The 15,782-nt window shown below is 37.7% G+C and overlaps 1 protein-coding gene across 4 annotated transcripts in view; it reads left to right on the forward strand.

The window, feature by feature from the left end:
- Positions 1-15,782, forward strand: part of LOC138913375 (phenoloxidase-activating factor 2) — a 166,559-nt gene that overhangs the window by 11,210 nt on the left and 139,567 nt on the right. Inside the window, exon 3 of one of the 4 annotated variants that reach the window (XM_070216942.1) lies at positions 1,060-1,125. The exons of the other annotated variants lie outside the window; for them this stretch is intronic. Coding sequence (XP_070073043.1) covers positions 1,060-1,092 — 33 coding nt within the window. The 3' untranslated portion in view covers positions 1,093-1,125. Of the gene's footprint in view, positions 1-1,059; positions 1,126-15,782 lie in introns of those variants that run through there. 4 annotated transcript variants of the gene reach the window in all.

Consider the following 15,782-nt stretch of genomic DNA (forward strand, 5'->3'; position numbering starts at 1 on the left):
ATGTATATTGGCACTATTAGGCAGCCCCTCACATATTTTGTAGTCTTGGCCGTCACAAAAGCCCATTACGAATATATTATACATTTCAGCCACAGACGATATTTATAATTTTGAACGCAATGTAAGCATTAAACAAAAGAAAAACTGAAATAAAAAATGTCATAATGCTTTTCAGTGTACTCAGTATATTTAATGTAAGTTAAAAAAAAAGAAAACTAAAAATTCGTAAACGCAAAATAAAAAAAAAAAAAAATTAGACATAAAATTAAAAAAAAAAAATAGCCAATGAGGATTTTTTATTTTCCTTACGCCTAGTACTCACTTCAATCAAAAAGGCAACGAAACGAAAATTTCTATACAAAAATGACAGGCGGAAAATTCCGTGATCAAAAATTTGTATGGAGATTTTCATTTCGTAGGCATTTCGATTGAAGTCAGTACTAGGCATAAGGAAAATAAAAAATCCTCATTGGCTATTTTTTTTTTTAAATTTTATGGCTTTTTATACCCTTGTAGAGGGTATTATAATTTCAGTCAGATGTTTGCAACGCAGTGAAGGAGACGTTTCCGACCACATAAAGTATATATATTCTTGATCAGCACCAATAGCCGAGTCTATCTAGCCATGTCCGTCTGTCCGTCTGTCCGTTTCTATGCGAACTAGTCTCTCAGTTTTAAAGCTATCGCGATGAAACTTTCCCGAAAGTCTTCTTTCTATTGCAGGTAGTACATATGTCGGAGCGAGCCGGATCGGACCACTATATCTTAAGGCTCCCATAGGAATATTCAAACATATATAAGAAAATTATTGTTAATTTGTAGGAAGTAGGCGTTTTAATTCTTGACTACTTAAAAACAAAATTCAAAAATAGGAACACTGAATCTGGAATCCCTAGAACTGCACCGAGTGAGTATTACTTTATCTGCAAGGGTATATAAGCTTCGGCTGGCCGAAGGTAGCTTCCTTTCTTGTTTTTTTTAATTTTGCGTTTACGAATTTTTAGTTTTCTTTTTTTTAACTTACATTAAATATATTCTCATAAATATTTATTTATTTAGGATCCAGCAGATGCAGACGTTGAAAGTAATTAGTCCAATTCTTTAATTCCCGATTTAATATGGAGGTGCGGGAAAATGTTAATGATAAAATAAAAAAAAAAACAGAAATTATAGTGTGTAATATTTAAGGCTTTACAGAGTTAGATCAAAATTGTCTGCAATCACGACTCTTATAGGTCGCGGTCCATGGACTACTATGTTGGCTCCTGTAAGTAAACAACCGCGATTTCTTCAGACTCGCTTTTAAAAGTTGGTCATCGATGGTCACGCGAATTCTAAAGGAATCGCGATCCATTGAGGGTATCTAAATCGCGGCTGTGGGGTCTGGCCCCCTATAAAAACACTTTTTTTTATAGCAAAACACGTAACTTTGAAATTCGATTACAAGAGAACCATGGCAGTCCGCGCCTATATTTCTTTATGTAAATTCTAAAGAAATCGCGGTCCGTGGAGGATAATTTTTTCGCGATTTTTGGTGGTGAGGACCGTAAGCTATAAATTTGTTTTTGTTTTTAAATTGCTCAAATGAAACTAACCTTCAGTCAAAGCATTTCAGAATATAAAATTAAACTTTGATAACGGGCTTTAATTTTACCAGGGGTACAGACAAGTACAACATCTGGAACCACGTCTTTTTAACTTTTCTTGTCTCAAGCAGCTGAGAGAGCAAAGAGACGCATATGAAACTTTCCAAATATTAAGAAAAATGTTCAAAAAACGTTTTAAAAAAGTATAAAAGATATACTACTGTACTGTATAATATACTATTTTAGTTTCAAATCAAATTTGAGAAATGGAAGAAAAAATGGTCTTTGGCCAATAGCGACTAACTAGGACTGTATTTTGTTTTTTCGTATTTTACACTTATTGTACCGTTTGATACCCAGTTTTTAAGATATTCTACCAAAAGTATAGGAACATTTGTTTCGGACCCCGTCCCATCATGACAACTTGAATGACATTTTACGAAGACACTTGTGATGTCTCACGTGTGTCTCCTGTTTCATAGGTGATTTCATGAATGACATTTTCTAAAATGTTATAAATAATTTAATTTAAAACAATTTATTGTAAAATAAAATACAGACATATTTATATTTCATATTCATATATTCCATTGCATTTTTTAAAAAATGTGTTATTTAAGTTATTTAGTAACTTTTATAATTATTATGTTTAGTTTTCTGGTTCACTAATTTATTTTTAATATTAATCATCGCCTTTCCTAAACATTTGCCTGTGTCCTCCGTTTTTTCTCCTGAAAATATAAAAAAAACTTTATAAAAATTACACACAATTAATTTGTGAGCCTGATTATAACACAATGAGCTTTTTATACCCGCTACTCGTAGAGTAAAAGGGTATATTAGATTCGTGCAAAAGTATGTAACAGCTAGAAGGAAGCGTTTACGACCCCATAAAGTATATATATTCTTGATCAGCGTCACTAGCCGAGTCGATCTAGCCATGTCCGTCTGTCCGTCTGTATGAACGCTGAGATCTCAGAAACTACAAAAGCTAGAAGGTTGAGATTTCCCACACATATTCTTTGGCTTCCTACGCAGCGCAAGTTTAATTCAGCCGAGCGCCACGCCCCCTCTAACGCCCACAATCGCCCACTAACGATTTTAAAATGGGTCCTGCGCCCACATCTTTAAAGATTTCCGAGAAGTATAAATGCAATTTTGTTGCGTATATTTATACCTATCGAAATGTAAGACATTTTTCAAATCGGACCATTCATTAAAAAGTTATACGCAATAAAAAAAAAATATCTATCTCCCTCGCACTCCCTTTAGCTGAGTTACGATTATTAGTCGGGACACCAACCCGAGTACAGCGTTCGCACTCCCTTTAGCTGAGTGACGGGTATTAGATAGTCGGGACACTAACCCGACTATAGCGTTCTCTCTTGTTATACCCTTGCAGAGGGTATTATGATTTCAGTCAGAAGTTTGCAACGCAGTGAAGGAGACATTTCCGACCCCATAAAGTATATATATTCTTGATCAGCATCACAAGACGAGTCGATCTAGCCATGTCCGTCTGTCCGTCTGTCCGTCCGTCTGTCCGTCTGTCCGTCCGTCTGTCCGTCCGTTTCTACGCAAACTAGTCTCTCAGTTTTAAAGCTATCGGGATGAAACTTTCGTAAAAGTCGTATTTCTATTGCAGGTAGTATATATGTCGGATCCAACCGGATCGGACAACTATATCTTATAGCTCCCATAGGAAGGATAAAAAAAAAAAACGTAAAAAAATTCTAGCTCCGGTGTTTTTTGAAATTTTACCTTCCACTCTTGGGAATATTTTTTTATATTTTTTTTTTATATATTTCTGAATTTCGGTTTTTTTGTTTTTTAAATCGGATCACTATATCATATAGCTGCCATAGGAACGGTCGAAAAATTAAATGGAAATTAATGGGAAAAAAATTATATCTTTGTTGGTTTTTATTACATTCCCTTCTACTCTGGGATATGACTATTTTGAAATATTTCCGAATTTCGATTTTAATTTTTAAAAGATCGAAGTACTATATCATATAGCTGTGATAGAAACGATCGAAAAATTAATGTGAAATAATAAGAAATTTAACATTTTTGCGATTTGTAAATTAATAGAATGATCTGCAAGGGTATATAAGCTTCGGCTTGCCGAAGCTAGCTTCCTTTCTTGTTTTTACTAATGAAAGCGGAATGAGTGAGATGACTGATCCGGAATCAATAAGAAATTTGATGTTAGTGCAGCGATCGTAAATGTGTAGTCGATATTCTTTAGAGAGGCGAGCATTCGGACTTCTGCTGTCATCGGCTGCCTGTACGAATAACAGCTTTTTTAGTTTCCCTGTGACTGGGCCCACGAACAGGGCGGCGTACACTTTTAAGCGTTATTTCCAAATTTAGCATGATAAAAACATAGACGAGATGCTCGCCCTTGCTCTCTATTGTGAACGGCTTGGCTAGAATTGCTGGCACGCCAATTATTTTGCAAAACGGCCATTGAAGTCTTGATAGCAGCCAGTTCGCGTTTTACTTTGTCCATGGAGTCCCTAGAAACCGAGTGGGGTTTGTCGAATTTGTTTCCTCGCGATTGAGATGAAGAATGTCCAGCAGCCATAACGAAAGAAGTGGATTCGTCCTCCATGAGAATGTCGGCAAGTTCAGTTTGCTCTTCTATAGAAGCTGAACGCAGAACTTTTAAACCTCGCTGTACATGCTGAGGGAGTTGGGAGAGCCATCGAACTTATAAGGCGTCACTGGATGCGCGACCGCCAGCAAGTGTCGTCATTTGCCGTAATGGCTGAGAGGGCTTCTTGTCCCTGAGGTCTAGCTTAAGTAAGGCACGCTGCAGTTGTCGATCCGGGGATTCTGTAAAGCGCTGAATGATGATCGACTTAAGGTGCTCATACTTATTGGAATCCGGTGGCTGAGCGAGAACATCAGAGACTTCGGACATAACCTCAACGTCTAAAGCGCTAAGGAGGTGATAGTAGCGAGTATTGTCCGATGTGATACGGTTGCATTGGAATTGCGCCTCGACTTGGAGAAACTATAACGGAACATGTTGTTTCCAAAATGCAGGGAGCTTGCATGTGCTGATTGTCTCCACAACCGGCGTGACATTGCCGCTACCATGTGGAGTCTCAAACGAGTCGGGCGAGGCTGGTGAAACATTTCCATTCTCTTGGCTGTCATTCATAGTGCTTGTTGCGCTGTTCTTGTTTGCGGGGACACCAATGTAGAGATTCACTCTTAACTTAACTTTATTTTAATATTAATCGGTTGAGTAACAATTGTGTGTACTATATGCTAGTTGCGCCGCAAGAGAGAGAGATCGATATCCATCCAATTTTGATATCGATCCTGAGTTATTTTATGACCTCAGCTGTTCGCTTCGGGTTGCCAGATTGGTCGCCACAGGTATTTCCAGGAAAAAGTCAACAAACACCAAAAACTAAAAGCTGGCAGAAAATGTTCTTTTTTGGTTTGAAAATAGAATTGGGATCTATATTTTGTGAATCAATTACATTTCCTTTCAAATTTTAATCTTTAACATAAAGATATGCAGCTTTCAAACACGAGCAACACATACTGTATATCTCAGCAAAATTTTTATGTGTTTTCGAAATATTGCCATGCTTTTTGTGGAAGTCTCAAGATTAAGCAACCAATCCAACAAATTACTTTAAGGGGTTATATACTTATTTTTTTTTAAAAACGGAATTTTTTTTTGCTGTATCCTAAAGTATATCCCCTAGAGAACATCTTCCCAAATTTTCATAGAGATCCGAATAATAGTTCGATTGACTTCAATAGTTGCATATACTCAACGTAAAACTTTGAATGCGATTATCTCAAAGTGTTTTTCCAAAAGTGCCTTCGCTGTGACCACGATTGCACAAGAACTATTTGATCGATCTTCTTCAATTTTTTTTAAATTATTCGTAATGATTGTGCCGAGTTTGTGAATGATTCAGGTTTTATGCGCCAATTTTGATTTCGCAGATCAGAATTTTTTAATAAAATTTTTAGAACTCAAAAAATCAGGGTAGTGTTTTGCAAAAAAAAGTCGATTTAAAAAAAAAAAAAATTTCTTGTAGATTAACATCTTAAGAGTATAAAAAAAAAGTTTTAAGTCAATCGGACAAAAACTTTTGAAGTTTTGCTGAAACTAGTACCCTAACCTCTAGTCTTTAGGTACATAAGTACATCTTTAAGTGCGTTTTTCTCGAAACCACGTTTTGAAAGTCCGTGTTCATCCTCATTTCTAAACTGCTCAACCGATCGTTTTTAAATTTGTCGCATATTTTTCTGCATAAAAAAAAACCCGCCCCCTATGAAGCGTTTTTTTTTATTTTTTAACTTTAAACATTTTATTTTTAAGCCGAAAGTCAAAATTTTTAGGTGAAAAACGCATTTTTGACTTTAAACTATCAAAAAAAAATTCTTAAAAATAAAAAATTTTAAAAAGCGCTTCATAGGGGGCGGGTTTTTTTAATTCTTAAGCGAAATGTAAAAACAAAATGCAAATCCGATCATTTTTAGCGGAGGTACAGTGAAGGAGACGCTTCCGACCACATAAAGTATATATATTCTTGATCAGCACCAATAGCCGAGTCTATCTAGCCATGTCCGTCTGTCCGTTTCTATGCGAACTAGTCTCTCAGTTTTAAAGCTATCGCGATGAAACTTTCCCGAAAGTCTTCTTTCTATTGCAGGTAGTACATATGTCGGAGAGAGCCGGATCGGACCACTATATCTTAAGGCTCCCATAGGAATATTCAAACAAATTTAAGAAAATTCATTGTAACTTTGTAGGAAGTAGGCGTTTTGATTCTTGACTACTTAAAAACAAAATTTAAACAAATAGAAACTCTAAGGGCCGGTTTCTCGAGTGCCGGCTAACATTTCTCGAACAGATAAAGTCCCTGCTAAGGCATTTTGGCTTTCTAGAGCATAAATGTGAGAGCTAACTTTGACAGGGACTCGGAGTCCCTGTTAAGCGTTTTCGACTCGATAGAATGACAGCTGATTTCCCAAAGCCAACTATGAAGAAGAAACGAAATCACAGCTGACTTTTCCTTTAAATTATACCCAAACAGCTGATGAAATAATCGAAGCATGCCATTTTTTGCGCTTCACAGCACAATTCTGTGCGTTAACAGCACTCTGTAATTGTTTCTCGTTCAGATAAATTAAAGCAGTCGAGAAAGCGGATTTGCTTTTACGAACAGTTTATCTGGTATTTAAGTTTTTCGAACAGATAGCTATCAGGGACTTTGACAGGGACTCGAGAAACCGGCCCTAAATCTGGAATCCCTGGAACTGCACCGAGTGAGCATTCTTTTATCTACAAGGGTATATAAGCTTCGGCTGACCGAAGGTAGCTTCCTTTCTTGTTTTAATAGTGTTCCAGCAATCGCTTTGCCACCGATATTTTAGCCGATAGTATCGGCTATAAAAATTAGTGGATGTTAATTAAATGACACTAAATAATATACAAAAGGTTTGAATTAAATCCATCCAACCAGTTTTTATAGTAAAAATCGCAAAGTCGATTTTTTGGTGCCAAAGACCCTATTTCGCTCAGTGTAAGAGCTTTTGACATGAATCTTATTCTTTTACGCATACCTTGATCAGGGTAAAAGCGCGTGCCGATCGGACGTCTATATCTTATAGCTCCCATAGGAACAATAGGGTGAAATCGGTCAAAATTTGACGTTTTTCAGGATATTTCGCGCAGAATATAAGCTATACCCATGAAACTTTCCAAATCCTATTTTTTTTATGCACACCTTGGTCAGGGTAAAAGCGCGTGCCGATCGGACGTCTATATCATATAGCTCCCATAGGAAAAATAGGGGAAAAAAATTTTAATTTTTATTTTTTTCAATTATAGAATATCTTGTTGTTTATTAATTAATGTTGCTATTAGATATGTGCGAGCTATATATCTAATTACATTTATTGCAAAATAATGTTGATGAATAGTGTATACAAGGAATGAATGTGACTTGTGAGATCGACGTTGTTCTCCGTTGACTGCTGACGTGTGACTGGCGAATGCAGTGTGTATATGCTGCTGGCATACACAACACCCCTTAACACCCGGATGATTGGTAAAATTGTGTCGCCACTCTATGACGACTTGATCGGCGTAGATCCGGTGAATTTAAGGCCAGAGCAGATGACGGTGGTGGTTCGCGTAGGTCAGTGGTAACCATTGGTACTGGATCTTCTTGTAACTCAACGATATTAGGGTTCACGATTATCGGTTCGGCTTCGTCATCCGATGAACTCGCGAATAGTGATTCGCCCTCCATTGAAGAAGCTGGTTCGCGACTTCGCAACTGGTCGAGATGTCTCCTGATCACTCTTGCGTCGTTTAAACGGACATTATATGAAATTGGTCCCGTTTGAGCAGTTATCCAACCTTCCACCCACTTGGGTCCAGCCGCGTAATTACGGGCCCACACTGTACTGCCTGTAATGAAAGGTTTAATAGGTGCCGGATTTTCGACCTTACCAAACGACATCTCTTGAGGTTGAAGCTTATCGAAAATGGTTTTCAATTCTCGGTTAAACATTAATTCAGATGGCGAACGATTAGTAATTGCATGTGGCGTCGTGTGTTGACTAAAAAGGAATCTTGATAGGTTGAGGTCGATACTTGTATTGCTGCCCATTTTCTTGAGATAGTTCTTTGTATTTTGAACCATTCTCTCGGCCTGTCCATTTGTGGCCGGGTGAAAAGGCGCAGACTTAATGTGACGAATGAGGTTGTTCTCCGTAAATAGCTTGAATTCTTCGGAAGTAAATGCAGTTCCATTATCCGATACCAGCTCGTCTGGTAGACCATGGGTGGCGAACAACTGACGTAGAAATTTAATTGCTGCCGCGGCTGACGTTGAGCTCACCACGGCGACTTCCAACCACTTTGAATAAGAGTCGACCACCAAGCAGAAGATTTTACCCTGGAACGGTCCAGCGAAATCGATGTGGATACGAGACCAAGGGTACTTGGCAGACTCCCATCGGTGTGTTGCAGTCGAAGGCTTCTCGTTGCGCCCTTGTTGGCAAACCTTGCATTGCCTGACCATGGACTCGACCTCTGCATCTATGTTCGGCCACCACACGTAGCTGCGGGCTATGGCTTTCATCTTCACTATCCCAGGATGAGGCGCATGCAGTGCCATCAGAATAGGATCTCGGGCCGCTTGAGGAATTACAGCTCGATTACCCCAAACCAATACGCCTCTGTTGGCGGATAGCTCCTCACGGCGCGAATAGTATGGAAATAGCTCATTTGACCTCTCTATTTTGGTGCAAGGCCATCCCCTTAACACCCAGTTGAAAATTTTCGACAGTACTGCATCTTTAGAAGTAAGGAGTGCTAGGCGTTGAGCACTCACAGCTGGGACACCAGCCAGTTCGATCATCATTATTTCTTCGGCAGGTTTAACTTCTCCGGATGATGACATTGGGCAACGGCTAAGAAAATCCGCGTTGCCGATCTTCGATCCAGCACGATGAATCAAATCGTAGTTATAGGCACTCAGGAATATCGAACGACGAAGCATTTGATTCGAAATAACATTGGGGACTGGTTTTGCAGCAGAAAGAATTCCTAATAACGGGCGATGATCCGTAACCAGTGTGAAAACATTGCCATACAAGTAATCGTGGAACTTCTTAACTCCGGCCACCAGGGCGACGGCTTCTCGATCGATCTGGGCATAGTTACGTTCAGCTTTTGACAATGTGCGCGAGTAAAATGCAATGGGCCTCTCCGATCCATTCGGCATCTTGTGGCTAAGTACTGCCCCGAGCCCATATGGAGAAGCATCACATGTCAGTACTAATGGCAATCGTGCGTCATAATGAATTAAAAGGTCGTCTGAAGTAATAAGTTGCTTTAACAAGATGAAAGCCTTTTCATGTTTTTGATTCCAAGACCAGTGCGCGCTTTTGTCTAAAAGTCTGTGTAACGGCTCTGCTACCGTGGCCTTGTGTGGTAGAAATGCATGGTAGAAATTGACCAGTCCGAGAAATCCTTGTAATCCTTTTTTATCTTTCGGTTTTGGTGCGTTTTGAATCGCCTCGACTTTAGAAATTGACGGTCGAATCCCCAAGGCATCGATCTTGAAACCCAAAAACTCCACAGATGGTACGCCGAATTCACATTTGTCTTTTCGGAGGCGCAGTCCAGCCTGATCCAAACGAGATAGCACCTGGTTTAGACGTGATGCCAGTTCCTCTTCTGATTTCGCCATAATGATGATGTCATCGAAGTACGGCAGCACTCCAGGAATATTTTGCAGAATACTTTCGATTAGACTTTGAAAAATTCCCGGTGCTGATGAGATTCCGAACTGAAGTCGTGTGACCTTAAACGCTCCTTTATGAGTGGATATTGTTTGGAGTAACGCTGAATCATCATCAACTACGAGTTGTTGGTAGGCTTGTGCGAGGTCAATCTTTGCAAATATCGATCCACCTTCGATCGAAGCTAATAATTGGTTAGTAGCTGGGATCTGGTGACCGTGTGGCTGAATTGCTTTATTTACAGTTGATTTGTAGTCACCGCAGATTCGAATTGACCCGTCTTTTTTTATGACGGGAACTGTTGGCGTTGCCCATTTCGAATATTGAACTGGTTGTAGAATGCCTTGACTGCATAGACGATTAATTTCTTCTTCGTAAAGATTTTTAATGGCGAAAGGAATTCTTCGTGGGGGAAGTCTTTTGGGCGGAACAGTAGTGTCTATGCGTAGGGACACAGGCGGTCCTGTATAACAACCCAGTTCGTTCGAAAATAGATGTTCGAATTTGTTTAACACGACCTTGATACTGATGTGGCTGTTAAGGGTATGGATACCCTCTAAACGAATTCCCATAGGTTCAAACCAGTTGCAGCCAACTAAATTTGCCCCGCCGCCAGATGTAATTATTAATGGCAGATTATCTATTTTCCGATTGTGGTAATGGATTGATACATCTATGACTCCTTTTACTGGAATTGAGTTTTTTTGGTAATCACTCAAAGGTAGGTTGCACTGCGACAGGCCTGGATTTCCGTTCGGCCAAGTTGAATTAAAGACGGATTCTTTCATGATTGTAACTGGTGATCCTGAGTCGACCTCGAACGAACAAGTTTTCCCATTAATAATAATGTCGACTGATTTCTTCTGATTAAACAACGGTAGTATTTGTTGAACTGTTGCTTCTCCGGGAACTGATTTCCGCTGATATGAACTGCGTGAGGGTGTAGCTGACCCTGATGAGAATGTATTTGAAGTCGAATTTTGCGTCTTACGACAGACGCGTTGAATGTGGCCTTTGATGCCACAAGAATTGCAAACAGTTTCACGATATGGACACTGTTTTCGATGGTGCTGGCCTCCGCACCCGATGCAAAATCCTTTGACGCTGGCAGAATTATGCTGGGATGTCCGCACTTGATTTGCAGTGACGTCATGCATGTCACTGGTACTTTGGAAATCACTGTGTTGTGAATGATTGGACTGCCGTATAGCCAAAGCGCTGTTTGAGGCGGCTTCACTGGTAATAGCACGCTCTAAAACCTTTTGAACGGTAAGATCGGCTTCAGCTAGGAAACTTTTTTGCAAGGACGCATCCCTCATTCCGCACACAAATCGATCGCGTAGCATGCGATCCAAAGATGAGCCAAAATTGCAGTCCAACGCCAGGGTGCGTAGTGCTGCCATGTAGTTGTTGACTGACTCGTCCACATGTTGGTCACGTTTATGAAAATGGAAAAATGAGGCAATCTCCGACGGGCGTGGAGACAAGTGATCAGTCAACAATTTAAAAATGTCTGATAACTCCAATGTACTGACCTTCGTTGGAGATGCCAATGATGTCAAGAGTTCGAAGAGTGGCGCACCGGCCAGTGTGAGAAAAACGGCTTTTTTCCGTCCTTCCTCTTTGACATCATTGGCCACTAAGTATATGTTGAAACGCTCTTTATACGAAGTCCATTTGTGTGGTTCATCCAAATCAAACGGCTCCAAACTGCCCACCGTTGACATAATTTTAATTTTTTCGCTCGATTTTGTGGTTTTGTCTGTGGCTGCCGGAGCTGCGGCGCTGTATGTAGCTTGATCGCACTCCTCTTTTAATGACTTTTCTGCCTCGCCGGCACGTCCACTCAATTTTTGGTCGTTTCCGTTTTGACCTTCCATTCGCAATGAGAACTAACCGTTTAACTGGAGCTGCGGTGCTATGTATGTATGTATAGCTTAATCGCACTTCCTTTTGCTCTGAACTTTCTGCCTCGCAATGAGAACTAAGCGTTTAACTGGAGCTGCGGTGCTATGTATGTATGTATAGCTTAATCGCACTCCCTTTTGCTCTGAACTTTCTGCCTCGGCGGCAATTCCACTTGCATTTGTCGCTTTACTTCTATTCGTACGAAGAACAGAAGGAGTCACGAGTAACGGCAACTATGTATGTACGAGTACACACACGCGTCTGGCGTCACTGTTTTTTATTGTTTTAACCTCTTAACTTTTTAAAGAATTGCTCGCGAACTTAGAATCCCATCCTCGTCGCCAATATTAGATATGTGCGAGCTATATATCTAATTACATTTATTGCAAAATAATGTTGATGAATAGTGTATACAAGGAATGAATGTGACTTGTGAGATCGACGTTGTTCTCCGTTGACTGCTGACGTGTGACTGGCGAATGCAGTGTGTATATGCTGCTGGCATACACAACAGTTGCTATTCTAGTCAAGTTTTCATTCGTGAAATCTGCTTGGTAAGCCGAAGTTAGCTTCCGTCCTCGTTTATTACTAGAAAACAATTGTTCATAATTTTTTGTAAAGCTAATTGTTTTATTTGAAGCTATGAACAACGTCGAAGGCTTTGCTTTTCATAAACTTTGTTTAATAATATTTATATAATTTACAACAAATTTTGCCATCAGAGAAAAATCACTTATCCAGTCCTTTAGAATTGTTTCAATATGTTCGAGAATTAAGCTTCTTTACATTCCGTACCAAAGAAGTGGGGGAATTTTCGTTACCACTACAATTTAAATGTAAAAGTGTTGCACAGATTCCAAAATACACCATGCATCCATTACCGGGCAATTCGAAATTTGTATGGGCGTTACAGCCTTTCCCACTAAAAACGTAATTTTATAAATTACCTATACGTGCAACATATTTATAAGATTACCTTTTTTTAAAAAGGAATATATTTTTTAATAGATGTACTTTGGCTAAATTTCTGCACTGCAGAATTTAATTAAGCTCTAAACACTTTGTCATATAATTTTCATAGAACGAGCTATATAAAAACTATGTTTCTATTAAAAAGATGTGAATAAGGCTAAAATAATTTAACCAAACTTTACAGTACGAACTTTAGTAACACGTATAATAGCTATGCAACATTTTAACAAAATAAAAAGTTGCAATATTTTGTTAAGTAGCAACATGTTGCGTTTGTATTCTTGCACTAGTTTTAGAAAAAAAATTGCTGAATGTTTTGCCACCGAACTTGCTTTGATGTGTTCTGTTACTTAACAGGTATTCTTGAAAAAAAACCCAAAATAATATTTTTTAAGGTTTTTCTAAAGTTTTCAATATTGCAGTTCTATTTTTGTCGCGTCCGTATTTCACTTATTTTATTTTATTTCTAAAAACTGGCTGGATAGATAATCTTCATTTTTTCACCATTTTTCTGAGCTATCGAACAAGAGATGTCACTGTTATTTTTAAAATTTAAGTTGAAAAAATGTCGCGTCCGTCACCCTGGAAATGCCCATATCCATCTCCCTCGGACTCCCTTTAGCTGAGTGACGGGTATTAGATAGTCGGGACACCAACCCGACGATAGCCTTCTCTCTTGGTTTATGTCTTAATTTCCACAAAACAATTTATGCTCCAAGTGTACCATGTGACGAACTTTTTTTATTTAAGAATTTGAATTGTTATTGTGTATTATGTCTAAAAAAAACTATAATAATACCAGATAACATTAAATGCGGCAGTTTTATTGTAGTTTTCGATTATTTTTAGTTGTACCGTCAGTTTAATTTATTTTAAAAATAAATTCACCTAGAAAATTAGTTTTTCTGTTTACACTTTTAAAAAATATTAATTTTTGGGGAAGTAACATTAAGAAACATATCGTTCCCCTTACCATGCAATTTTTGAATGTAAAGAATGGTTTCCACTAAACGCTGTAGGATTTTGCTCCGTTGGAATTTTTAATTGTACTTTTACAGAAATAGTAGATGTAAGTAACTTTATGCTTTTACACTTTTAAAAAATATTGATTTTTGGAAAAGTAGCATCAAAAAACGAATCGTTCGTCACCTTACCCTACACTCCCCTTTATATGTATCAAGAGGATCAGGAGGAAAAACCGGAAAAACAATAGATAGAAAATTAAAGCCTTCTTGTTTTAAAGTAGGTTATGGATTTCAGTTTAAAAACAAAATTTAAAACACGGGAATCATTTCTCTAATATTTCAAGAACACCGCCGAACCCAATACGTTCAAAATGCGTCGCTAATTGTTTCGACCCACGCAATTATTTTGTAGGTAACATCAGGTCAGGAATTACGGTTTTGTTTATTAATATAAAATAAGTAACAATAATTTTGTTGATAAATAATGTAAAGAAAACATTCCATAATCTAAAAAAAGATCGGTCTAGGTCTATCTCACAACATATCTTTAAAGTTTGCGTGGAACAAAAATTAGGAATTCGACGACTTTGCTCCGGTCGATTAGAAGTTTATCCACAATATTATTGAAATGTTATTAGTTCATAATTGTTTTAAAGGTCCAAAGAAGTACTTAGTTACCCCAGTTACGCACATATATATAAATATATCCATAAAGTAAGAACTGAAAACTTCTTAAGCAAAGTGTTACTTTTAAGATTTAAAAAACTCGCTGTATTACAAAAATGTCCTCGACAATAACAATGTGTTTTAAATGATCCTCCCAAGAAATCAGTCTTTATGGGTATACATCCCTCATCGTACACTTCCTGAACCAAATGTTCTTGTTCCCACTGTTTGTTCCGAAATACCTGAAAATAAGTAATAGGTTATGCAAATAATTACAAAATGAATGCTTTTTAAATGTACCTAGATGGATGCTATATTTTTTAATTCGTAACGGATTCCCAAGCTTAACTGCGTTTTCCAAAAAGATCCCCGACGCAAGGATTTCTAGCACAAGGACCTCAAAGTTCTAAAAATTCTGAGATTGGCCAACTTTCCGGAGGTCTCACAGGCAAATGGATTCATGGTTTGTTTTGATGTTAAAGTGTTTTAAAAGATACACTCTTTGACAAGAACCCGAAATATTATAAACATTTATCATAAGCTAGCATCCTCGGATCGCCAATTTTTTATTCATACTATTCCGTTGTGGAACATACTGCCACAACGTCTTCAAATAATTGATAGCACAACGCAATTTAGAGACAATTTATTTACATTTTTAAAATTAAAATAAAAGTTTACATTAAAGTTAAAATTAAAATTAAATAACAAATAAATTTAAACTTTCAACAATTATTTAAACCGTCAGTTCTAAATGTTAATTGTATTAAATGTTAGATATAAATGTAAAACTCTAATATAACTTGGAACCTACATATTTTCATTATTCTTAATATTGTTTTTGTGACTAATGCATTAATTAAAAGGGAAATCCTTGTAGCACCAGGAAATAAGAAAAAAATAAATAAATCTTTCAAACCCCATACTTAGAATAATTTTAAGATTTTATTCAAGGGAGAAACAAATTCTAGAAAACATAGTCAAAAATCAAAAAAGTACACAGCTGCGGTAGAAATAGTAGTAGTGTTGCCGCCCTCTGTTTTCAATATGTTCGAGAATTAAGCTTCTTTACATTCCGTACCACAGAAGTGGTGGAATTTTCGTTACCACTGCAATTTAAATGTAAAAGTGTTGCACAGATTCCAAAATACACCATGCATCCATTACCGGGCAATTCGAAATTTGTATGGGCGTTACAGCCTTTCCCACTAAAAACGTAATTTTATAAATTACCTATACGTGCAACATATTTATAAGATTACCTTTTTTTAAAAAGGAATATATTTTTTAATAGATGTACTTTGGCTAAATTTCTGCACTGCAGAATTTAATTAAGCTCTAAACACTTTGTCATATAATTTTCATAGAACGAGCTATATAAAAACTA

This window comes from Drosophila takahashii, chromosome 3R, assembly GCF_030179915.1.
Source record: "Drosophila takahashii strain IR98-3 E-12201 chromosome 3R, DtakHiC1v2, whole genome shotgun sequence".
NCBI lineage: Eukaryota > Metazoa > Arthropoda > Insecta > Diptera > Drosophilidae > Drosophila > Drosophila takahashii.